Source organism: Drosophila mauritiana, chromosome X, assembly GCF_004382145.1.
Source record: "Drosophila mauritiana strain mau12 chromosome X, ASM438214v1, whole genome shotgun sequence".
In the NCBI taxonomy this organism is placed as follows: Eukaryota; Metazoa; Arthropoda; class Insecta; order Diptera; family Drosophilidae; genus Drosophila; species Drosophila mauritiana.
In genome coordinates, this window is record NC_046672.1 from 17,030,805 (window position 1) to 17,053,098 (window position 22,294).

A 22,294-nucleotide genomic window follows, 5' to 3' on the forward strand; every position below is an offset into this window, starting at 1 on the left:
GATTAGAGATATTGTAAATATATTTCTCTACGTGCCGACAAACACACATGCCAAATTCAATCACAATCTCTTTTGGCATTCCTCCAGTTCGATACCACACTGGTTTGCCCTGCGACCACGCCCACATAGCATTTTCAATCTTTTATGATATATGAGATCGACTCGTTGCCGCATAATTTCCATTGACAAATGACCATAAAGAAGTGTAATCAATGAGGCACAGTGGGGCAAAGGTGGTTAACCTGCTAAGTGAAATCTTGAATAAAAAGGAGTCCAAAAATTTTTGTTAAATTTATTAATGTAAAAATTGATTGTTTTTATAAAAATATGGATTTAATCATATAATAGAAATGAATAATGTGTTGTTTGTCTTTTGCAAACACCAAGCAAATGCATATTTAACAAATTTCAAATCGATTCATTTCGTCTACATAACCCACTGTTCCCAAACTGCATTTTTAAGGCTCTATTCTACATGCCAAGTGGCGATTCGGTATCTCAAAAATCAGTGCTGCATCTGATAGATACTTAGAATGTCTGAATGCGCGCTCTTTGACCAACAAACAAAAAAAAGACATCGAAGAAACCAGGTGAAGATACAAACAAAAAAAAAAAAAAAAAACAAAGGCAAACCGAAAACAGAAATCAAGGAAAAGACGCGAAAAATAGCCGAAATTATTGCGCCAAGTTGACGATTTGTTCGACGTTCCAGTTCTGCAGCTCGTCTCAGTTTGCTGAGCCTCCAACGCTTTTGACTGGTTTTCAGCCATGATGCAATTGTTTTGTTTTTTATGCACTAGAAAAAAATATAACAAAAATTCCCAAAATATCTGCAATAACTATATAACTATAATAAACCAGCAAAAGATAAAAATCAATAGCATAAAGATAAACTCAGGTTGAATGAAGCAGTTTAGATTAATTAATCCATAGAGTTCCTGTGAAAATGGAATGTTGATCTAAGATTTGTAAAATTCCCTCCAGTTCTTGCTAGAATTTTCTCCAAGTGAGTCTTGTTGATGTTGGTCGGCATTTGGCATTTGTTGTGGAATCCATCGGAATGCCAAAAGCAACACCGCCAGCAGCTCCTTGGCTGCTCAGCTCAGCTCGACGAGAAGAGTAGATTGCAATTTGGGGCGCTGGAGGTCGTCGTGGTCTTATTAGGCTTATTAGGCGTCGCTCAGGGAGTTCAAGTTGATGATGAGCCCACGTGAGCGGAGATTTTTGTGGCGATGGAGTGACTCAACACGTAGCGGTTGCTCCATGCGGAAGCACAGATGTGCAGATGGTGCAAATGGGTTGTGAGAAGCGAGTCCGCGAGACGATGCGTCGTCGCCTCCATTGGCCTTTCCAGATTGAAGATTGCAGTTACGAGATTTGGGGGAGGATGGATGGATGGATGTTGGGAAAGAGTTCCGCGACTTCCACGGCCCCCAGTCTAATGGAAATAACAGATGCAAGAGATGCACGTCTTACTGTTTCGTTGCTGGGGAGATACAGTGCACACTCCATAATGTGAACTAATAAAATATATTTTAATTTGCTCAGCAATAATAATAAACTCAAAAATCATTGAATTTTTTTTATCTTTTCCACTTGCAGCCCGATTCCTGGGTGACCGTTACGCATCTGCAGACACAGTCGGGCATCCTCGATCCGGATGATTGTGTCCGCGACGTGGCCGACGATCGGGAGCAGATATTGGCGCACTTTGATGACCCAGGACCGGATCCGGGAGTTCCGCAAGGAGGCGGCGATGGAGCTTCGGGCAGTTCATCCGTTGGCACCGGTTCGCCGGATATCTTTCGCGATCCCACCAACACGGAGGCGCCCACCTGTCCGCGGGATCTATCCACGCCACACATCGAGGTCACCAGCACCACATCGGGACCGATGGCTGGACTCGGAGTTGGACTGATGGTGCGTCGCAGCAGTGATCCCAATCTGCTGGCCTCCCTGAAGGCGGAGGGCAGTAACAAACGCTGGTCGGCGGCGGCTCCCCATTACGCTGGCGGGGATTCGCCGGAGCGCCTGTTTCTTGACAAGGCCGGTGGCCAGTTATCGCCACAGTGGGAGGAGGACGACGATCCCAGTCATCAGCTAAAGGAACAGCTGCTACATCAACAGCAGCCCCATGCTGCTAATGGAGGCTCCTCCTCCGGTAACCATCAGCCGTTTGCCCGATCCGGTCGCCTGTCAATGCAGTTTCTGGGCGATGGCAATGGCTACAAGTGGATGGAGGCAGCCGAGAAACTACAGAATCAGCCGCCAGCCCAGCAGACATATCAGCAGGGTGGTCATCATGCTGGTCACGGTCAAAACGGTGCCTACTCCAGCAAGTCCTTGCCCCGGGAGAGCAAGCGAAAGGAGCCCTTGGGACAGGCATATGAATCCATCAGGGAGAAGGATGGTGAAATGCTGCTGATCATCAACGAGTACGGTAGTCCGCTGGGACTCACTGCTCTGCCGGACAAGGAGCATGGCGGTGGCCTGCTGGTGCAACATGTGGAGCCGGGCAGCCGAGCCGAAAGAGGACGACTGCGTCGTGATGATCGCATCTTGGAGATCAATGGCATTAAGCTAATAGGACTCACCGAATCACAGGTTCAGGAGCAACTGCGACGGGCTTTGGAGAGCTCGGAGTTGAGAGTTCGAGTGCTGCGCGGTGATCGCAATCGCCGCCAACAGCGTGACTCCAAGGTGGCCGAGATGGTGGAGGTGGCCACGGTTTCACCCACCCGCAAACCACATGCTGCGCCGGTGGGCACCTCGCTGCAAGTGGCAAATACCCGTAAACTGGGCAGGAAAATCGAAATTATGCTCAAGAAGGGACCCAACGGTCTGGGATTTTCGGTCACAACACGCGATAATCCCGCCGGTGGCCACTGTCCCATCTACATCAAGAATATCCTGCCACGAGGTGCGGCCATCGAGGATGGACGCCTGAAGCCCGGTGATCGTTTGCTCGAGGTGGATGGCACTCCAATGACAGGTAAAACGCAAACAGATGTGGTGGCAATCTTGAGGGGCATGCCAGCGGGAGCAACCGTAAGGATTGTGGTCTCCCGCCAGCAGGAGTTGGCGGAGCAGTCTGACCAGCCGGCTGAGAAAAGTGCTGGCGTGGCGGTGGCACCTTCAGTTGCTCCACCACCTGTTCCTGCTGCTGCAGCTCCAGCGCCTCCCATTCCGGTCCAGAAATCCAGCAGCGCACGATCTCTGTTCACTCATCAGCAGCAATCGCAGCTAAATGAATCTCAGCACTTTATTGATGCGGGCAGCGAGTCGGCGGCTTCAAATGTAAGTTTAATCACAATCTTTGCAGGATTTGGTACTATGCTAATTTGTTTTATTCTTAAACCCACAGGACAGCCTGCCACCCAGCAGCAACAGTTGGCACTCCCGCGAGGAGCTGACCCTGCACATTCCCGTACACGACACCGAAAAGGCCGGACTGGGGGTCAGTGTGAAGGGCAAGACGTGCTCGAATCTGAACGCTTCCGGATCGAGTGCCTCCAGCGGCAGCAATGGACTGATGAAGCACGACGGTGACTTGGGTATATTCGTGAAGAATGTGATTCATGGCGGGGCTGCATCCCGCGATGGTCGCTTGCGGATGAATGATCAACTGCTGAGCGTGAATGGAGTATCGCTGCGCGGGCAAAACAATGCCGAGGCCATGGAGACACTACGTCGGGCAATGGTGAACACGCCCGGCAAACATCCGGGCACCATAACCCTGCTGGTAGGCCGCAAGATCTTGCGATCGGCCAGTTCCAGTGACATTCTGGACCACAGTCATAGCCATAGCAATAGTAGCGGCGGCAGCAATTCAAATGGTAGCGGTAATAACAACAATAGCAGCTCAAATGCCAGCGATAATTCTGGAGCCACGGTCATATATTTGAGCCCGGAGAAGAGGGAGCAGCGCTGCAATGGCGGCGGAGGTGGTGGCAGTGCTGGCAATGAGATGAATAGGTGGGTATATTACTCGACATATGTAGTACAACTTAGTACAACTAAGCGTATTCTCTTACAGATGGAGCAATCCCGTTTTGGATCGCCTAACCGGTGGCATTTGCTCCTCGAACTCAGCGCAGCCATCCTCTCAGCAGTCTCACCAGCAGCAGCAGCAGTCGCATCCTTCGCAGCAGCAACAGCAGCAGCGTCGACTGCCAGCAGCGCCCGTTTGCAGCAGTGCAGCTCTCAGAAACGAGAGCTACTACATGGCCACCAATGACAACTGGTCGCCGGCGCAGCTGCACTTAATGACTGCTCATGGCAACACGGCGCTGCTTATCGAGGACGATGCCGAGCCGATGTCTCCGTGAGTCTGATAACTAGATATCTCTCAAAGGCACCTTTTAACTCACTATATTCATTATTTCTTTCAGAACACTACCGGCACGTCCGCATGATGGGCAGCACTGCAACTCGAGCAGTACTAATCCATCGCAGAACTTGGCCGTCGGCAATCAGGGGCCACCCATAAATACCGTGCCTGGCACTCCGTCGACATCCAGCAACTTTGATGCCACCTACTCCTCGCAACTGAGCTTGGAGACAAACTCGGGCGTGGAGCATTTCTCGCGCGATGCTTTGGGACGACGCAGCATCTCTGAGAAGCACCATGCGGCGCTCGATGCCCGCGAAACTGGCACCTATCAGCGGAATAAGAAGTTACGCGAGGAGCGCGAACGCGAGCGTCGCATTCAGCTGACGAAATCCGCTGTGTATGGTGGTTCCATTGAATCCCTTACGGCTCGCATAGCCAGTGCCAATGCCCAGTTTTCGGGATATAAACATGCCAAGACCGCATCCAGCATCGAGCAAAGAGAGACGCAGCAGCAATTGGCCGCTGCCGAGGCGGAGGCCAGGGATCAGCTGGGCGATCTGGGTCCATCGTTGGGCATGAAGAAGTCTTCGTCGTTAGAGTCGCTCCAGACGATGGTGCAGGAGCTGCAGATGTCGGATGAGCCGCGTGGTCATCAGGCGTTGCGTGCACCGCGTGGGCGTGGCAGGGAGGACAGTCTGCGGGCGGCGGTGGTCAGCGAACCGGATGCGAGCAGTAAGTTTTTGGATAATATACAGATATTTCTGGAATTGTGAATAATTTGTATGCGCTTATCTTTTTAGAGCCCCGCAAGACTTGGCTTTTGGAGGATGGCGATCACGAGGGTGGTTTTGCCTCGCAGCGCAATGGACCGTTCCAGAGTTCGCTGAACGATGGCAAACACGGCTGCAAGTCGTCGCGGGCCAAGAAGCCAAGCATACTGCGCGGCATCGGTCACATGTTCCGCTTTGGCAAGAATCGCAAGGATGGCGTGGTGCCAGTGGATAACTATGCGGTAAACATTTCGCCCCCTACATCGGTGGTTTCCACAGCCACATCGCCGCAGCTGCAGCAGCAGCAACAGCAGCAATTGCAGCAACACCAGCAGCAGCAACAGATACCAACCGCTGCGTTGGCCGCTCTGGAGAGAAATGGCAAGCCGCCGGCGTATCAGCCACCGCCACCGCTGCCTGCTCCAAATGGAGTAGGTAGCAATGGGATCCATCAGAACGACATCTTCAACCATCGCTATCAGCATTATGCCAACTACGAGGACCTCCACCAGCAGCACCAGCAACACCAGATTAGGTGAGAGCGGGCCCGCACCTTCCTTGCATACTTTCATTTTGCCGGTGTCGGGATATTTGTTTGTTTAACCCAGTTTATTAGCCATTTAACACAACATTGTGTACATATGTGTCGTATATCTCTTTCTCGCCCTTTTTTCTCTCTCTGTTCCGCGTGTCTGTGTATCTATGTTGTTGTCAATGTGTTAACCACCCATCATCACACGCACACTCACCCCCAAACACACACCACACTATAACAATTACACTGGTAAAAACAAATATATCGAAGCAGTGGAGACGATTCCACCACATCGATTTCGGAAACGCTTTCGGAGTCAACACTCGAGTGCATGCGGCAGCAGGTCATCCGTCAGCGCATCAAGGTCGAGGCGGAAAGGTAACCCACCCACCTACACCAACACCCGCATCCACACTCACACCCCCACCCACAACCTCACCCATCACACAGATAGCCCAGTGCAGTGCGTTTCGTAGATATAAAGCGGCTAAATGGTAATGGGCTTTTAGAGCTTCAGTTAATTAAGTAAAAATTTAGGATTCGTTTATATAAAAAAAAAATATTGCAGTCAATAAATAATTTTTAAAAAAAGGTTATGGGTTGAATAGCTAACAATGTACATATTTAATCAAATTACAATGACATGATCTTTATAGTGTTCGTAGATATCATAAAACGTAAATCAAATATTAAAAAGTAGTTATAGAGTGTTAGAATTGCACTGTATCAAAACACTTGAATTTTGGCTGCTTACTAGTAAATTTTACATTTTCGTTTTTGCCGACAAAACACAACAATCATAATATCTGCATTTTGTAAATTACTCATGGACACTCCCGCTTGCTTTCGCAGTCGCCGCCATCAGCATTACCATTCGCAGCGCAGTGCCCGCTCGCAGGATGTGAGCATGCACTCGACGAGCTCCGGATCCCAGCCAGGATCCCTGGCCCAGCCGCAAGCGCAATCGAACGGCGTTCGTCCCATGAGCAGTTACTACGAGTACGAGACGGTGCAACAGCAGCGGGTGGGCAGCATCAAGCACAGCCATAGCAGCAGCGCCACGTCGTCCTCCTCGTCGCCCATCAATGTGCCGCATTGGAAGGCGGCGGCCATGAATGGCTACTCGCCAGCCAGCCTGAACAGCAGTGCCCGGAGTCGAGGTCCGTTTGTGACGCAGGTGACCATACGGGAGCAGAGCAGTGGCGGCATACCCGCCCACCTGCTGCAGCAACATCAGCAGCAGCAACTACAGCAGCAGCAGCCCACCTACCAGACTGTCCAGAAGATGTCCGGACCATCGCAATATGGTAGTGCCGCCGGTTCCCAGCCACACGCCTCCAAGGTGTGACTATAGGTGTTGGCGCAAGCGCGCGCCACTCGCGATGTGCTGGCCGAAAACCGGGTCGTTCTCAGCGAAGTCAACGAGGAGGTGGAGGTATTCTACTTCGCCACCGAGTGCTGAACACATTGCATATTCGAGGGACTATTTGTTTAAGTTAGATTAAGTGGAATTTCCACTAAACCACATGCATTAGGGGTGGGTTGGTTAATGTAATCTTGTCTATTCAACATTCAATTAATATGAGGCAGGAGCAAATTTATTTTATATTATGAGGTTTAAATTTGATTTGTAACTAGCTCCAAGCCAAGGAATGGTTGCTATATAATTTAAATTCTATCCTGATTAAACAATATATATATATATATATTTATCCGTGATATATGATTAAGCAAACAAAACCTAGACGTTTTCTTGCTAAGCGGAAAGAACCAGGATAATATTTACATTAGTATTCCATCATAATTTCATGGTCCAAGTGGTAAGGATAAAATTGATTTTATATTTGTAAATTGCTAAGAATACTACTTGGTTTCATTGGATTTCCAACCTATTGACCCACCCTGACACACGTCTATATTAAGTTCACAATTCACAATATATAAACTAAAGGATTGCATATTTGGCGAAACAGAAACCAAGAGAGTAACGATTAAGGAAAGTATTCCCGTAAAGCGCTATCCATTTGTCGAGTGCTTAGATAGAATTTAAACGATTGTATTAAGATTTAGCTTTAAGTCCAAGTCAAACGCCTTTGTACATAACTAGTTTACCCGGAAGCCAACAAGAAAAAAGAACAACATCAAATTCCAAAAGTTTTGGATCTACACAGCGAAAGGTCTTAAGAATTTCCATTGTCATTTATCATTTTTTTTTATTTTACATTTACCTACCTATATTTTTTTGATTTGTACATAGATCTTGTTTGTTTGTTTTGTAAAGCTTTAAAGCGGACGCCATTTTGTGTGTGCAAACGTGAGGATTTGCAAGAAGCGAAAAGTTAAACTTAAAGCCAACCCATTTAATACGTATAGCTAACATGTAAGAGTAAGCGAAGTACTTTTTTTTTGTTCCAACAATTATCGAGCTTAGACAAGAAGTTTTGTGCAGCCGACCTCGGCCCAGGTCTCTAAAAAAGACAAGCAGCTTAACTTAGTTATACGAATCCATACGATTAAGCCGAACTAGTGGGTAAGCCTACATGTATAGCGAATATATACGATACTTTTCTTTATACTTGTGTACTTCCTAAGTAATTTGTGCGATGCCGACCGAATACCGAGTTGCGAATTAAACGTTAAAAATTTTCATAAAGAACCAGTCCGAAACGATATGCATTTGACAACCACCCAACGACTAAGGGATTTGCGATTTTCACAGCATCACTACTGTTTTACTAGCTTGTTGGACCTTTTAATCTTGGTCTCTCCTTCGGCGGGCGGTGGAGTGGATGAGCAAACGGCTGAAGATGCAGCAGTCGACTTGGACTTCTTTTTCTTCGATAATCTGCCCTTGCGTCGAACGGGGGCTTGCTCCTCGGGCTTAGATGGCGAAATGGGCATTAGAACGGTGAAGTTTTTCAGCAACTCTGGATTGGGCGTTTTATCCCAGTGCTCACTAAGGATTCGCATTGAAAATCAATCAAATCAATCGCGATTAGTTATTCAGACTTACTTTGGCATACAATTCGGTGGAACAACCACATCCAGGACGTTGTCTATTAGCCGCGATTTGAGCATGCGGTCGTTCGTGGTGGTCGAGTGCATAGACGGCGATGTATTGATCTCGATCAGCCAGGGCTTCAGGTTATTATCAATGATTATGTCATAGCCATAGACCTCGAAACAATGACGATCGTTGGCCATCACCGGAGCCACTGCGTCCAAGGAGTGCCTGATAGTGGCGGTGATGCGGCTCCACAGCATATCCGAAACGCCCTCGCCTCGCAGGCTATCCAAGTATAGCCACAGATTCTGGAGTGGCCATTTGCCACCATGGATGGAATTGTACTCTTGCTAGATGTTAGAGTAGAACATTTATGAAGCAATGGTTAAGTGGGCGCAAAGCACACTTATGGTATTTGCAATGTTGACTTTGGACTTATGTACTTTTGCGGCTACTTACGTTCGTTTTCTGGATGCTGACGTTCGTCAAGTGCATAAACACGTTATCAATCTCAGTTTCGTCGTACTTCTCGGTGCAAAAACGGCAGAAACCCTCCTTATAGAGATACGCCTTGAGCGGATTGAATGTGGTCACAAGGACGAAGAGTCGCAGGTCGAACTTCTTGCCGCCGATGAGCAGTGGATTGTCGATGTACTTGGAAATGACGCAGGTGTCCCGGTTGATTTGCGGATAGAAGGTGCGCGCATCGTATGCGAATTTCTTCAGCTTGGACAACTTGTTGACCAGATAGATACCTACACCCTGGGACTTGCTGCATGGCTTCACTATCCACGTGCTGGCCGGATTGCGATGAAAGACCTCGACGAACATCTGGTAGTCGGAGGGCAGGACAAAGGTCATGGGTATGATGTCCAGGTGCTTGTAGCGGGTACCACCTATGCCCAGTTTCGTGTCCGGTGGATGGCTTTGCGCCAATGGATCGCCACGCCGCTCCAGATCTTTGCGATACCGCTTGATGTTCTTGATTAGCAAATCCTTGCGCGACAGCTCAATGGAGTTCGGGAAGTGGTTAATGACTCTGGGGTGAGATCTTAGATGGTTAGACATAAAGTTGCTAACCACTACTTACTGATCGGATCGCATGCGATACGGATGATCGATGCCGAAGATGTAGCGGCAATTCTGGGTGCACGCCCAATAGAAATTCCATTCGCCATTGAAGGAGGGCACCTGTAGCCAACCTCTTTTCTGAAAATTGCTGACCAGCGCAGACTTGTCCCAATCTGTGCTGTAGTAAATGCCCTTTCGGGATTTCGGTGGTCTCAGTCGATTCCGGATGTAGTGCAGACCGTTGATAGGCTGGGTGATCAACTTGATCTCAGGCAGGTCATCGTCACTAGTGCAGCTGCCACCGCATTTCTGGCGAAGATTCCTCAGAGGACTGGTCTGTCCCCGCGTGCTCATTTGGGTGGTTGTATTTTAGATACTACCCCTCTTGTCCTCCAACACTTTATGCTGATAACTGAGAATTTTGCCTAATTTCGAAGCGATCGTACTTCAGTTGCTGACAATTTAATTATGGCCTGGCTGATGCCCACGCCTTGGCATCTAGTAAACTCCTACCCATCCAAGAATAGGATCATACTTATTTCGTTTCCGGTTTTAGCAGTAATTCACTTGTTCCCACAACTAATGACAAAATCTGACTGTTTTCCCGCAACAGATCCGCTTGCATAATCCCCGGGAAGAAATCGAAAGTGCTAATTCCCTTGAAGCTGCAATGTTTGCCCAAAATTGCGTTATATTCTTGGATTCTAGATAAAAGCAAACCTTCTGCGGAACCACAAGACCGCAAAGAGTGAAAAATCTGACTTTGACACAAATATTTGTGACACTAGTTCACCTGGCATCGGAACAGGGGGCCCTCCAAAACCCATTGAGTAATTTCACACATTGCGGGTTTTGGTACAGAACAATCGCGCACTATTGTCGAGCAATTCGACTTGGCTGGGTATAAAGTCGATGGTATGGTCACCAGAGTTCATCAGTCGACGCGGCAAAGTCAAGAGTGGATTTTGTGGATTAGCAGGAACACCGAATCGAAGATACGCACATTACATAACCATGAAGTTCTACCTGGGATTGGCGGCGGTCGTAGTTGTGATGGTTTCCCTGGCGAAGCCGGGAGAGGCCACCTTTGGCAAGCTTAATCTTCTTCTGGGCGGAGCCACTACATCTGGCTATGGATCTGGATATGGATATGGCGGCGGCTATGGTTCTGGCTACGGCTATGGAAGTGGCTATGGATCAGGATATGGCGCCGGCTACGGATACGCTCCCGAGAACGTGGTGAAGGTGATCAAGGTGTCGGTTGTGCCAGGAGGTGGAATCGGAGGAGGGTATGGCGGAAGCTATGGTGGAGGATATGGCGGCGGTTACAGTGGCGGCTATGGCGGTGGCTATTCCACCGGCTTTGTGGGCGCTGCTCCAGCCATATCCACCTCCGCCGTGGTTACCCCAGTGGTCACTTCGGTGTCCACGCCGGTTGCCACTCCTGTCCTGGCCGGTGGAGCCGGCTATGTGGGAGGATTCGGAGGCGGTCTGGGCGGAGGATTGGGTGGGTATGGAGGCTCCTTCGGCGGTGGTGCCGCACTGCCCGCCTCCTACGGATTTGGAGCTGGCTATGGCGCTGGCGGCGGCTTTGGACTGGGATTCGGTGCACCACCACCACCACTGGGCTTGGCTGGAGGACTCTGCTAGAGAACGACGAAGCCACAATGTCAAGTGGTTATATTTTTTTTTGATAATTTTAAACAACGATTTGTAATTAAAAGTTAACGATTTGTAATAAAATGTATAAACGAAGAGAAAAGTGTTTGCTTTTGAGCTCACGAAGAGTAAATGTCTTAATAATACTATTTAAGGTTCCCTAAAGAAGATTTTAATAAACATATGAACATGTCTAAAAGCGTTCTTTGTTATAAATATTTAGAAATATAATAGTTCGTCTTTAGCTCATAAAGCAATAAAAAAAGAAATAGAATACAATCAATGAGTTTGGCTGCCCAAAAGTGTGCTAAATAATATGACATTAAACAAAACCCTCTAAGTTCTATATACTCTATATATGGCTCATAGATCTACGATGTAACTTTTTGCTTTTGCAATTTACTACGTGACAATTACAAAATAAAAAATTTCGCACCCATTTGAAGAGCCACCACCCAACAAATGTATATAGGCCCACCCAATCCCAGTGACCTTCGGTTTGGACCTCTGAATGAAAACGAGAGTTGAGTGCTGTTTGCGCACTCAGTTAGCCGGCTTTAACCCTTTCCGCCCCCGCCAAACCTTCTCTTAGCCCATCGAACTGGAGATCGTGAGCCCAAGAAAACTGTTAATGGTAATCAAGTGCCAAAAACCAAAAGCAAAACCAAAGTCAAAGTCAAGTCACAAGAGCCAAGCCCAAAAAGAAATATAATGTTCGACCGAGAATGCTGTACGCCCCATGGGTGCAAATTGGTTGAGCTGGACCAGCTCCATCTTCATTCCCATCTCCAACTCTAGCCACATATGCAGCAGCCACTTCAACCAAAATGTAGACAATCTGTAAATGGTAATGTGTAAATTGACTATGATTTAATATTTGCAATGATAAGAAATTTTAAGATAAAATAGAAATGAAATAAAAGTAGACAAGTAAAATTACAGCAAGTGCCTGAACACTTCAACGCTTTTAAGAAGGTTAACACTCATCTTAGTTAATGTTAAAAAATTTAAATATAAATTCTTATATACATAAGTAATTTGTTTACTACATCCAATTGGGTTTGCCAACTACCTTAAAATTGTATGCTTGTTTTATTTTTTGTTTAGGAGTTATAAAGAATCTTTGTTGCTTTAAAACTGATTGTCTGGAACTTTTGTAAAAATACAAAAAGTATAAACTTTAGAATTAGTTGCTTACTTAGCAAAACTGCCTAAAATTCCACGCATCTTTCCATAAAAATGAATTTTACGATACTCTCGTGCTACCAAAACAAAAAAAAAAAAAACCAGTTGTCGAATTATGGGAACAGAAAATTTCGCCAGATGGAACAGACATACATATTTGGAGGGTTCTTCTCCATTTTTTTGGTGACCCAATTTGCATAACCGTCTAGATCAATAGAAAAAATACAAAGGGTTCCAAAAAGCGACATTTACATATATGTAATATTTGATCTGAGCTGGGAGGGAATACGTCAGAAAACGTGGACGTGGACAGGTTTTCGGGTCGAAATCCGAGATGAGCGAAGATTTCTGGGCGTGCTTGGGTTATTTGGATTTTCGGATTTTGGCTTTTTGGATATTTGGATATTGGCGAGGCTCCAACCCAATGAGCCCCTTGACTACGTGGAGTCATGCATACGATTTCGGGGGCTGAATGAGTGACAATGCCAATACGCTGGCCACGCACATGTGCCAGCGTGCACTGCGAGAAATCGTAAGGCGTATTTTCGATGAAAAAAAAAATTAAATAAATAATATGAATTATTTATCCTTTTTTTGCTTTAAAACTGTTCATTAAATTGCCATATTTGTACTACACAGTAATTTGTAAGTATTTGTTTTACAAATCGAATTACAAATTTTTAAATAAAAGACTATGCATTTTCATTTAGTAGTAGATTGAATAATGACTGCTAACGATCAGATATAAAAAAATACTCTCTTAAATCAGCTTGATTCAAATTGGGACATCATATGAATCAGACAATTAATATGCAAGTCGCATTACATCGTAGAACTGTTGGAATTTCTCCACATTCACAGATAAATAATAAATTTAGGCACAAAAATATTTTAATTTAATATCACTTCTTCTAATTGAATCTATATTAATTAAATCCAAAGGTGTTCATAGTTTCCGAACTTCTAGCTTAAGCTGCGTTACAGATCATATCACGTCAACAGCTCCAAATATTTCGCTCAGTGCTAATTGGGGAATTACCCGAGCTTCTTGCGAATCCGTAACGCTCTTGGGCCGTGGATTTATTTAACTATTTTGTGCCGTGCCGGTAGATGCGAGAAAATATCTCACTTGATGGTTAAGTAGTTGAGGTGACATATGGACAGACAGCCAGACAGCCGGTGGCTCAGGGCCCCGCCCAGATTTGGAATACATTTCGACCGGGCCGACTCGTCTTGGGTTGTATTGGCTTGTCTTGTCTCATTGGCCCATAAGTAACCATTTATGAATTAAGCAAACATCTGTGTTGGGGGCATCTCATCTCGTTGACTGGAGGGAGCATAACATGGTTTAGAACTACACAAACGCACACGGCTGTTGGCCGGCTATAAATTAGTGCCTCGCCTCGATTTGGGACATCAGTTGAGTTTCGTTCAGGTTGCCGGCAGCATCAGTAGCACCATTAGCATCACCAGTAACACCATGAAGCTGTACGTTTGCGTTTCGCTGGCCCTTTTGGCCCTATTGGCCCCAGTTCCCTCCGATGCCCTGTTGGGCGCCAAGTTGGCCCTGCTCAAGGCCATTGGCGGCGGTCTGGGTGGCGGCAGCTCCGGCGGCGGTGGCTACTCCACCGGCAGTGGTGGCTATGGAGGCGGCTATGGCAGCGGTGGATACTCCGGCGGCTACAATCAGGGATACTACAACCAGCCCAGCCGCCCGGTGTACAACTCCGGATACGGCAGCTCCTCGTCCTCTGCCGCCAGCAGCAGCAGCAGCTATGGAGGCAGCTACGGTGGTGGTTATGGCGGCGGCTACGGTGGTGGCGAGCAGGTCATCAAGGTCATCAAGGTGGTGGAGCAGCCCTCTTACTCTTACGGACGCTCCTCCGGCTATGGTGGCAACTATGGAGGATACTCGTCCAGTGCCTCGTCCAGCGCCAGCGCCAGTGCCAACTCCTACTCCGCTCCCGCTGTGACCTATTCCGCTCCAGCTCCCGCTGTGACCTATTCCGCTCCTGCACCCGCTGTTACCTACTCTGCCCCAGCTCCCGCTGTGACCTACTCCGCTCCTGCTCCTGCTCCTGCCCCAGCTGTGACCTACTCTGCTCCAGCTCCGGTGGTGCGCGTTCAGGCTGCTCCAGCTGTGACCTACTCCGCTCCTGCTCCTGCCCCAGCTGTGACCTACTCCGCTCCTGCCCCCGCTCCTGTGGTGCGAGTACAGGCTGCTCCCGCTGTTACCTACTCCGCTCCTGCTCCAGCTCCAGTGGTGCGTTACTCAGCCCCAGCTCCAGCTCCCATCAGCTACGCCCCTGCTCCTGTATCCTACGCCCCCGCTCCCGTGTCCTACGCCCCGCAGCCACAGAGCCAACAGGTGGTGAAGACCATCAAGCTGATCGTCGATGAGGATCGTGCACCCGCCCAGGTTTACGGACCACCTGCCGTGGAGTCCAGCTACTCCAGCGCTTCCTCCTCCGCTGCCGCTTCCGCTGGTGGATACAACGGTGGCTACAATGGTGGATACAACGGCGGCTACAATGGTGGCTACAATGGCGGTTCCAATAGCGGATTCTCAGGTGGATTCAATGGCGGCTGGAAGCGTGGCGGCATCTTCGAGAAGCTGGTGGGCTGCTAGGTGCTCATGTAACCATAACTTAAAGCCACTCAAGGAATCCAAAATCTATCCTAACCTAACCGTACTCAACTATTTTTTTTTCTAGTTCTAAAACGAATAACTGTATTTTTTGTTCGATCGATGTGTACATAAAATAAATCAATATACCCGATATCAGGTCTTTATAACTTTATACTCTTATGTAATCGCCAATACCTCAGTCGAATTCGTCTGTCTGTTAGTTTATCTGTATATATACACATATATCTTCTTTTGGGGTTTTTAGGGTTCATTGTGTTATTGATTCTAAGCCAAATTAACACCAAGTTGCTAACTCCCAACGAATCGGTTGCGATTCATATTCCAATTCCGGATCTGAAGAGATCGCGGACAGGGCCCTGAGAACAAGGTTAAGATCGAGGGAGAAAAAGATGGCGGGAGATTCTGGTTTATAGGGTTCTTCTGATTTGCATTTGAATAAAAATGTGTTAATAAAATTGCTTAAATGTGCGGGAGATGTTTATAAACATTTAAAAGAGAGACTTAACGAATTGTTTGGTCAATAGGCTAAGAATCATATACCTTTGATATGCCTGCTGATGCTTACAAATTTTGTAGAATCTTTTAGGCTTGCATCAAAATAAATAAATTTTATATTATAAACAATGATGGACTAAATCAAACTATATTTCATATTAATTGGATAATTAATTCTAAGTATCTATGGAAAATTTCAATAGGTTCCACGATCTTTATCGGCCAAGTGTCATGCGATTTGAGGTGCAGTCATCCAAAATCGTCACCGATGGGCGTTCATCCAAGACCAAGAACATCCGTTCGCCGGCGAATATAAAAGCAGCTATCCCCTCGAAGAATTGGCCAAACAAAATGCAGGTGCTCCATGTGCAATTGTTTATTTTGGCAGCAGTTGTTGCTGCTTTAGTACGTGGTCATGCGGTGGAGAAGGAGCAGCCGGCGAGCCACGGTGCGTATGAGCAACGCTATTTAAAGTACTTCACTTATTTGTGGTTTTACTATATCTGCAGCCTATGGACCACCCATACACATTAGCTCGGGTGTACTCCAGCTAGCTCCGGATACGGAACAGCCCCATCTGCTGCTGGTGCCCAGCTCGTACTCTGCGTCACTGGGAAATCCCTGGCCGCATTTCTATGTGGACACCTTGACGGCTTCGCACCTGCCACATTCAGTGATTCCATCGGTTCCATCGATACCTTCGATCCACGAGCCCCGCATCGTGGTCAATGATAATGTGGACTTTTCGCAACTCAAATTGCCCCAGCATCAAGTTGTCCACTCCCACGGCCGTTAAATGGGTTCATTGCGAAACAATTTATAAACTATCATAAATAACTACTTTTCGGCGGTCTTATTACTTTAAGTTAAGTTTTTTTTTTTTCAATTTATTAATCAATAAAATTGCTATAAAATATATTGGTTTTTTAAGGTTGACGAATGCTTGGACAATATTCATGTGTGCCAAAGACACATTTTTAAAATATGTACAATTTTAATTGGTTAAATTGGCAGGTTTTGTAATTAATTAAAATCCAGGACATCTTTTTAACTTAATTACATTTTCATAAATACTTGACCATGTTTTCTTATAGGCTGTGCCCCCAATATTGCTTTTCAATTCAATTTAACTTACATTTATTTTAATAATCGTTAAAAAAAAAAACATTTTTAGAATAATAAAATCTTTGAGCATTTTACTAGGTCTTGGGTGCGACTATCACAGTCTTAGTAGAGATGCTCCAGCTGGTGGTGCTCCGCCAGGTGGTGGTCGTGCTCCGCCTGGTGTTCCACCTGCTGTTCGAGTGCCTGGTGCTGAATGTGGTGCAGTTCGTGCTCATCCCGATCCTTGAACTCGTACAGGGTGCTGTAGCTGAAGGCGCCCTTGCCATGATCGATGCCGGGCACAGCCTTGTGGTCCTCGTAGTGAGAGTGCAACTCGCTGGCCTCGGCGTACTCCTCGCCGGCATCGCTGCTGCCGTAATCTGCCGGGAAGCTCTCCTCGCCCAGGTGATCGCCCAGTGAGCCCAAGTGATCCGCCTCCCCGGAGGCTCCGAACTCGTGCGAAGATGAGCTAAAGTCCAGCTTGGACAAGGCTTCGCCGCCAGTCAGACCGCCGGCGTAGTGGCCCAAGAGTCCTGCCGAATGGACCACTGCATTGGAGGACACATCATCGCCCAAAGGATAACTTTGGATGCCTAGCAGCAGCTGACCCAGCAGGATCATCAGTTTCAGGCGATAGGTGAACATGGTTGGATGTAGTAGAAGTGATTTAACCGACGCGGCGAAATGTTTCGAGTCAACTAATTTACTGCTACCAACTGCATTGGATTTTATATGCTCGGAGCACTCACATTCGACCGCAAATACATGCCGCATTTTCCTGCATTTTCCGTCGACTTTTGCACACAGTCTTTTGTTTTGTTTGGCGAAAAGCGAAAAACACAGAAAAAAAAATGTTGCAACGGACATCTGCCTGCTGGCCGCTCGTTCGGCTGGAGCTGATAATTTGCTGCACTTACTCCGCATTACGTCGACGTCTAAGTGGCGGGGCCATTGAAAAGCCTGTTGCAATGGTGCGTATACGTAATAATTTTTGTCTTCTCAATTATTTTTTTGGCTTTTTGGCCATCAGGCCCGTTCTCGGTATATGGTCCATTGCGTCATCTGTGGCATCCCTGTGGGCCTTAACCCTCCGCCTATTTGCACATGAGGCGGAAGTTCGCTAGATTTTTGGCACAGGCCAACTAATTGGGTTTATCAACAGCAAATAGTGGAAGTAGAATGGCAAATATAAAGAGTCATTCACATATACGAGTATGTTGTATATTTATCGGCCCAAACAATGCAGTGAGATGTGTCCATTGTGCAAAGTGGCCAAAAATTGCAATTAACTCACTGAGAGTTTCTCAATGTTTGGATAGGTACTTTTTTATCTTTATCAAAAAGTCAAAGATGCAAAGTACAAACTTATTTGAAATATCAAATTACCAAAAGGATAATTGCCAAAAATGTTCTCTAGGAACAGCATCTGTTTTATAAGTTTTGTTGTTTATATATTTCTCTATTGACTTATCGTCAGCGAGTCTTACATAAATCTTTAACCCAAACTGACTCCAAATTATAGTCTAATGGATATAGAGCAATCTGAATTGATTTCGATTTCATGAGTCTCTCGACTGCAATTAAAAGCACAAGAAGCCAGCAGAGCGAGAAGTCCGCGCTCGATCGCCAGTAGTTTTCAAAAAACCCACAGCTCCATGCGTCTGACATGCTCACCCATATTCCCATTCCCAACTAGATATGGGTGCTATATACTCCATATATGGAGCGCGAGTGCCTGGAAGATTGCAAAAGGTGGAAAAGCGAAACAAAACCGCTACCAATGTTCATATAAACATTTGCGTTAATTCAACGCGCTATGTGCGAATAAATTTCCAAAAACTAAAAAGATCGGTTAGTAACGAAGTTCGGCTGCTCTCATTAAATTAATAATAATATATGAATCAGTAAATAAAGTCAAGAAAATAAACAAATAATACTAGCAACAAAATTGTTATTACCTATTAAATGAAACAACTGAACAATATATATTTTATTACATTATTATATTAAGATATGGCATTAAAATTAATTGGAAAATTTCTTATTTAAATGGTTATTGGCCATAGTACATATCATCATGCATACATACATACATCATACATTCTATATAGTACATATCATCTGATTAGGATTGACATTTATAGCGTTTTTTTTTTGGGTGTAGCTCGGCATTTCTTCGAAGTCGGCCAGTGTGAATAATTGGGCAGTATTAATCTGTGAATCCACCATCCAAATGGCCAACTGTAAGCGCTCGCATTTGGACTATTGGTGCTTCTGATTGCCATGTTGCTGGTTGCTGGTTAATAGTTGCTAGTTGCTGGCGGGTTGCGTGCCGGCAACATCAACGAACAGCAGCAGCAACACCACCAGTGGGGCTCACAAATTACCAATGTAATAGCACCGCTTGTTTTGTGTTTAATTTTGATACCCCTTAAGTCTTTGAGTAAGAGGGTGTACTAGATTCGCTAAGAAGTATGAAACAGGTAGGCGATAGCATTTCGAATGTGGATATGCGTTTTCCTCGCACTATTTAATAGTTGAGCCACTCGAATACCTCTTGTCATAATTTTGTATTTTTTGCCTTGTGTTGATTGTGGGGGCGGTGAGTAATTGGGAGCGGTGCAATGTGGTTATTAGGTGGCTCACTTTTTGGAAGTCGATGCAACATTTCCTAACGCAAAATATTTGCTAGGAAATTTTGCGATTGCTACCTGGATTTCGCAAGACCAAGTAGTTCGTGAGGCTCGGACACGTGGAAGGTGGCCTATATCGTGAATTCGTGTCTTAGAATAACACAGTTTTAGCTCGGCGAGTGATAAATTTTGTTTGGAATGAATGAAAAGAAATGTATATATATGTATATATACATATTTATCTCACTTGGCCTTCGTATAAAAGGCCAGCCATGTGTAGGTGTTTTTACAGTACCTTCCGGATTACCATGTCTTCTTCGATTCCAGTGGTGCTGGTGGTGGTGCTTATTGGGATTTCTGAGTCCATTAAGGCTGATTCTCTGATGATGACCTCTTCTTTAACTCCAGAGATTTCGAAGTCTGATAAATTAAAACAAATCGTGCCGCAAAATGCGGAAAGTTCAGAGGATACAGATGCCTTCGAAACTGACATCTCTAATGAACATGATCCAGGTGATGCCTTAAAGGACTCCAGTTCGCCGGATGCGCATGTTTTAAGGAATAAGACAACTGAAAATAAAGCCAAGAACACAATGACGGGACTTAATGATTCTGAAAATCTTAACTTGGCACGGCCAGCGAGTTCATATCAGGAAGCGCTGCTCAATCGCCTGCAGGATCAGTTGAATCAGTTCGTTGTTGGCCTGCCCCTGGACTTGGGCTTCTCCACCTTGAACTATATATGCAGCACCATTGTGGATCTCGGAGTGGTGAGGTCCAAGCTAATACCGGATATGTCGCGTATGAGTTTTCTGCTTCGATCGAGTGATGATTGTCAGAACACCAGTATTCCACTGACGCAGGCGGAGCGGTTATGGAACACTACCGGATTTTACCAGGATCGACCCACTGTCTTGTTCATCACCGGCTGGACAACGAGCATTAATAATTCCAATAGTGGCCCCGTGGCAAAGGCTTATCTTTGTCGCAATGATACCAATGTTTTGGTAAGTCGTTATTTAATCTATTCATCTACAGGTATGAAAAGATTCATTAAATATAAAAACATGCGAATAACACCTGTATATCACTTTCAAGTCATTACAAATACACCTCTACTTAGATTCTAGATGCTGCGAACTTCATAGACACCCTGTATACATGGTCTGCCCTAAACACAGAGGTCATTGGAGATTATCTGGCCAAGGCGCTCCTCCGGCTGAATACAAGCTATGTGACCAAACAGTTCCATTTGGTGGGTCACAGTTTGGGCGCCCAGATAGCCGGCTCAGCGGGCAGAAACTATCGACGATTGTCTGGGGGACAAATCCTGAAGAGAATCACCGGTTTGGATCCGGCTAACCCATGTTTTTACGATGGCAATGAGCTGGAGGGTCTGCGGAGTGGCGATGCCCGATTTGTGGACATTATCCACACGAATCCCGGCATGTTTGGCACATCGAAACGTGCCGGCGATGCTGACTTCTTTGTCCAGGGACGGATTCCCTTCAAGCCGGGATGCGAGAGCCTTGACCCCATTAGCTGTTCGCATCAGAGAGCCGTGGATTACTGGACGGAAACGGTGTATCCGTCGAATGGGAATGACTTCCTGGCCAAGCGATGTAAGCGCTATTCGGAACTCCTCCTTGGAAACTATTGCAAGAACACGAATACCGTGATGGGCTTTGCCGCCAAGGCCACGGGTCTGGGCCTGTTCTACGTGGGCGCCAATCGAGAGGAGCCCTATGGCCAAAATGCCAATCTGGAGAGCTACACCAACTCTGCAACAAAATGTGGAGCTTGTGCATGAATATACGTACATGTATTTTTATAGTAGTATTATTAAAGAGAAACACAATTAAAAAACTGTAATCCACAGCAAAGTCTTATGCTATACTTTAAAGAAAAATCCTTTTAACATAGATAGGCTATCTCAACAAAGTTATCTAATATTATTACTAAACGCTGAGAGATAGCTCACAATTTTAATACAGATCGACTGTATGACTTATCTGGTAATTGTTAGGCATAAACACATTGAGAAACAGATACCTAAGGGATTTTACCTGATAATTTCAAGGACAAATCCCAGTTGAGCTCCCGCCTTCCCTCTTCCAAAGAATTTAGAGCTCCGTGATTTGTGTGAGAAATCGCCGAAAGCTGATGTCAACGCCAAGTTAATTCTTTTGTGACGTCTTTTTGTTTGGGGCACACTAAAAATTGTCCAGGGCACGTTGACGGAATGACAATGGCTTGGAGATTGGGAGCCGAGATCGGGGAATACGGAATGGGAAATAAGTGGTGAGCAATGGGCCCGCATTAATATGGCCATTAATATGGCCCTGTTGTCGCAACCGGAGGCACTATTTGATGTTAAGTACGTGAGAATTGACCTTACACTGCAACTTTACATACTAGAGCTTTAAATTCCAAAAATGATCAGAAACAAAAATGATATATAAGAATTTATTAAAAGGCTTACGAAACAAAAACCCTCAAGTGGCTTTGTTGAAATTTGCTTATATAGATACTTTAGGGTATATAAAAATGTAAATAAATAATATTTAAATTATTCAACTCGTCTATTATGTATATATAAATTTTTATTATTTGTATACATATGTTTATTCCCAGTGTATATTTTGATACACTATTGATGGCACGGGCCATTGTCGGTCGAGTGTGGTTTTGTGTAAACTGAAAGATTGTTTATGCCATTATCAGTTAAAAACTCCACGTGGCGATTGAGGGGATTAAGAAAATTTTGGGCAATTCCAATACCACCTCGTTGTCATTTGTTTGCTGAGATTAAAACATAATCTGTTTTTAGTGTATGAGAACAATTGAATTAGAGG

The 22,294-nt window shown here is 45.8% G+C and overlaps 7 protein-coding genes across 12 annotated transcripts in view; 5 read left to right on the forward strand and 2 right to left on the reverse strand.

Annotated features, from left to right (window-relative positions):
* The window catches only part of LOC117148742 (partitioning defective 3 homolog), a 35,280-nt gene extending 26,986 nt beyond the window's left edge, over positions 1-8,294 (forward strand). For 3 of the 5 annotated variants that reach the window (XM_033316316.1, XM_033316315.1, XM_033316313.1), the window contains 7 exons: positions 1,603-3,297; positions 3,365-3,975; positions 4,037-4,324; positions 4,392-5,065; positions 5,134-5,638; positions 5,912-6,016; positions 6,491-8,294. In XM_033316316.1, coding sequence (XP_033172207.1) covers positions 1,603-3,297; positions 3,365-3,975; positions 4,037-4,324; positions 4,392-5,065; positions 5,134-5,638; positions 5,912-6,016; positions 6,491-6,986 — 4,374 coding nt within the window. In that variant the 3' untranslated portion in view covers positions 6,987-8,294. The remainder of the gene's footprint in view (positions 1-1,602; positions 3,298-3,364; positions 3,976-4,036; positions 4,325-4,391; positions 5,066-5,133; positions 5,639-5,911; positions 6,017-6,490) is intronic. The other 2 variants (XM_033316318.1, XM_033316317.1) reach the window with 1 other exon arrangement.
* On the reverse strand, positions 8,281-10,118 carry LOC117148743 (probable tubulin polyglutamylase TTLL1). Of its 2 annotated transcripts, none has more exons than XM_033316319.1 (4): positions 9,733-10,118; positions 9,102-9,681; positions 8,652-8,992; positions 8,281-8,594 (listed from the first exon to the last, which is right to left on the reverse strand). In XM_033316319.1, exons 1-4 carry the CDS (start codon positions 10,065-10,067, stop codon positions 8,363-8,365), a joined length of 1,488 nt encoding a protein of 495 aa, XP_033172210.1. In that variant the 5' UTR covers positions 10,068-10,118; the 3' UTR covers positions 8,281-8,362. The 2 variants fall into 2 exon arrangements, with proteins under 2 accessions (XP_033172210.1, XP_033172211.1); XM_033316320.1 differs by having other exon boundaries at positions 9,102-9,650; positions 9,733-9,901.
* Positions 10,119-10,352: 234 nt separating this feature from the next.
* Positions 10,353-11,363, forward strand: LOC117148745 (glycine-rich cell wall structural protein). Its single transcript, XM_033316322.1, has one exon. It carries the CDS (start codon positions 10,626-10,628, stop codon positions 11,361-11,363), a length of 738 nt encoding a protein of 245 aa, XP_033172213.1. The 5' UTR covers positions 10,353-10,625.
* Positions 11,364-13,987: 2,624 nt separating this feature from the next.
* Positions 13,988-15,330, forward strand: LOC117148744 (glycine, alanine and asparagine-rich protein). The gene has a single exon (XM_033316321.1). It carries the CDS (start codon positions 14,038-14,040, stop codon positions 15,184-15,186), a length of 1,149 nt encoding a protein of 382 aa, XP_033172212.1. The 5' UTR covers positions 13,988-14,037; the 3' UTR covers positions 15,187-15,330.
* A 603-nt stretch (positions 15,331-15,933) lies between these two features.
* Positions 15,934-16,498, forward strand: LOC117148703. The gene is made up of 2 exons (XM_033316245.1): positions 15,934-16,150; positions 16,212-16,498. Exons 1-2 carry the CDS (start codon positions 15,934-15,936, stop codon positions 16,496-16,498), a joined length of 504 nt encoding a protein of 167 aa, XP_033172136.1.
* A 399-nt stretch (positions 16,499-16,897) lies between these two features.
* Positions 16,898-17,490, reverse strand: LOC117148071. Its single transcript, XM_033315268.1, has one exon. It carries the CDS (start codon positions 17,449-17,451, stop codon positions 16,930-16,932), a length of 522 nt encoding a protein of 173 aa, XP_033171159.1. The 5' UTR covers positions 17,452-17,490; the 3' UTR covers positions 16,898-16,929.
* Positions 17,491-19,746: 2,256 nt separating this feature from the next.
* On the forward strand, positions 19,747-21,310 carry LOC117147361 (phospholipase A1 2). The gene is made up of 2 exons (XM_033314225.1): positions 19,747-20,446; positions 20,563-21,310. The coding sequence occupies exons 1-2, from the start codon at positions 19,748-19,750 to the stop codon at positions 21,247-21,249; spliced, it is 1,386 nt and encodes a 461-aa protein (XP_033170116.1). The 5' UTR covers position 19,747; the 3' UTR covers positions 21,250-21,310.
* Positions 21,311-22,294: the final 984 nt, after the last annotated feature.

Excerpts from the sequence above, each read along its gene's own strand:
- LOC117148743 (XM_033316319.1), bottom strand. The coding sequence starts at position 10,067 with ATGAGCACGCGGGGACAGACCAGTCCTCTGAGGAATCTTCGCCAGAAA. Across the intron at positions 9,682-9,732 it reads TATCGCATGCGATCCGATCA|AGTCATTAACCACTTCCCGA; the intron begins GTAAGTAGTGGT and ends ATCTCACCCCAG. Across the intron at positions 8,595-8,651 it reads CCACCGAATTGTATGCCAAA|TGAGCACTGGGATAAAACGC; the intron begins GTAAGTCTGAAT and ends GCGAATCCTTAG.
- LOC117148744 (XM_033316321.1), top strand. The coding sequence starts at position 14,038 with ATGAAGCTGTACGTTTGCGTTTCGCTGGCCCTTTTGGCCCTATTGGCC.
- LOC117148071 (XM_033315268.1), bottom strand. The coding sequence starts at position 17,451 with ATGTTCACCTATCGCCTGAAACTGATGATCCTGCTGGGTCAGCTGCTG.
- LOC117148703 (XM_033316245.1), top strand. The coding sequence starts at position 15,934 with ATGCGATTTGAGGTGCAGTCATCCAAAATCGTCACCGATGGGCGTTCA. Across the intron at positions 16,151-16,211 it reads GGAGCAGCCGGCGAGCCACG|CCTATGGACCACCCATACAC; the intron begins GTGCGTATGAGC and ends CTATATCTGCAG.
- LOC117148745 (XM_033316322.1), top strand. The coding sequence starts at position 10,626 with ATGGTATGGTCACCAGAGTTCATCAGTCGACGCGGCAAAGTCAAGAGT.
- LOC117147361 (XM_033314225.1), top strand. The coding sequence starts at position 19,748 with ATGTCTTCTTCGATTCCAGTGGTGCTGGTGGTGGTGCTTATTGGGATT. Across the intron at positions 20,447-20,562 it reads GCAATGATACCAATGTTTTG|ATTCTAGATGCTGCGAACTT; the intron begins GTAAGTCGTTAT and ends ACCTCTACTTAG.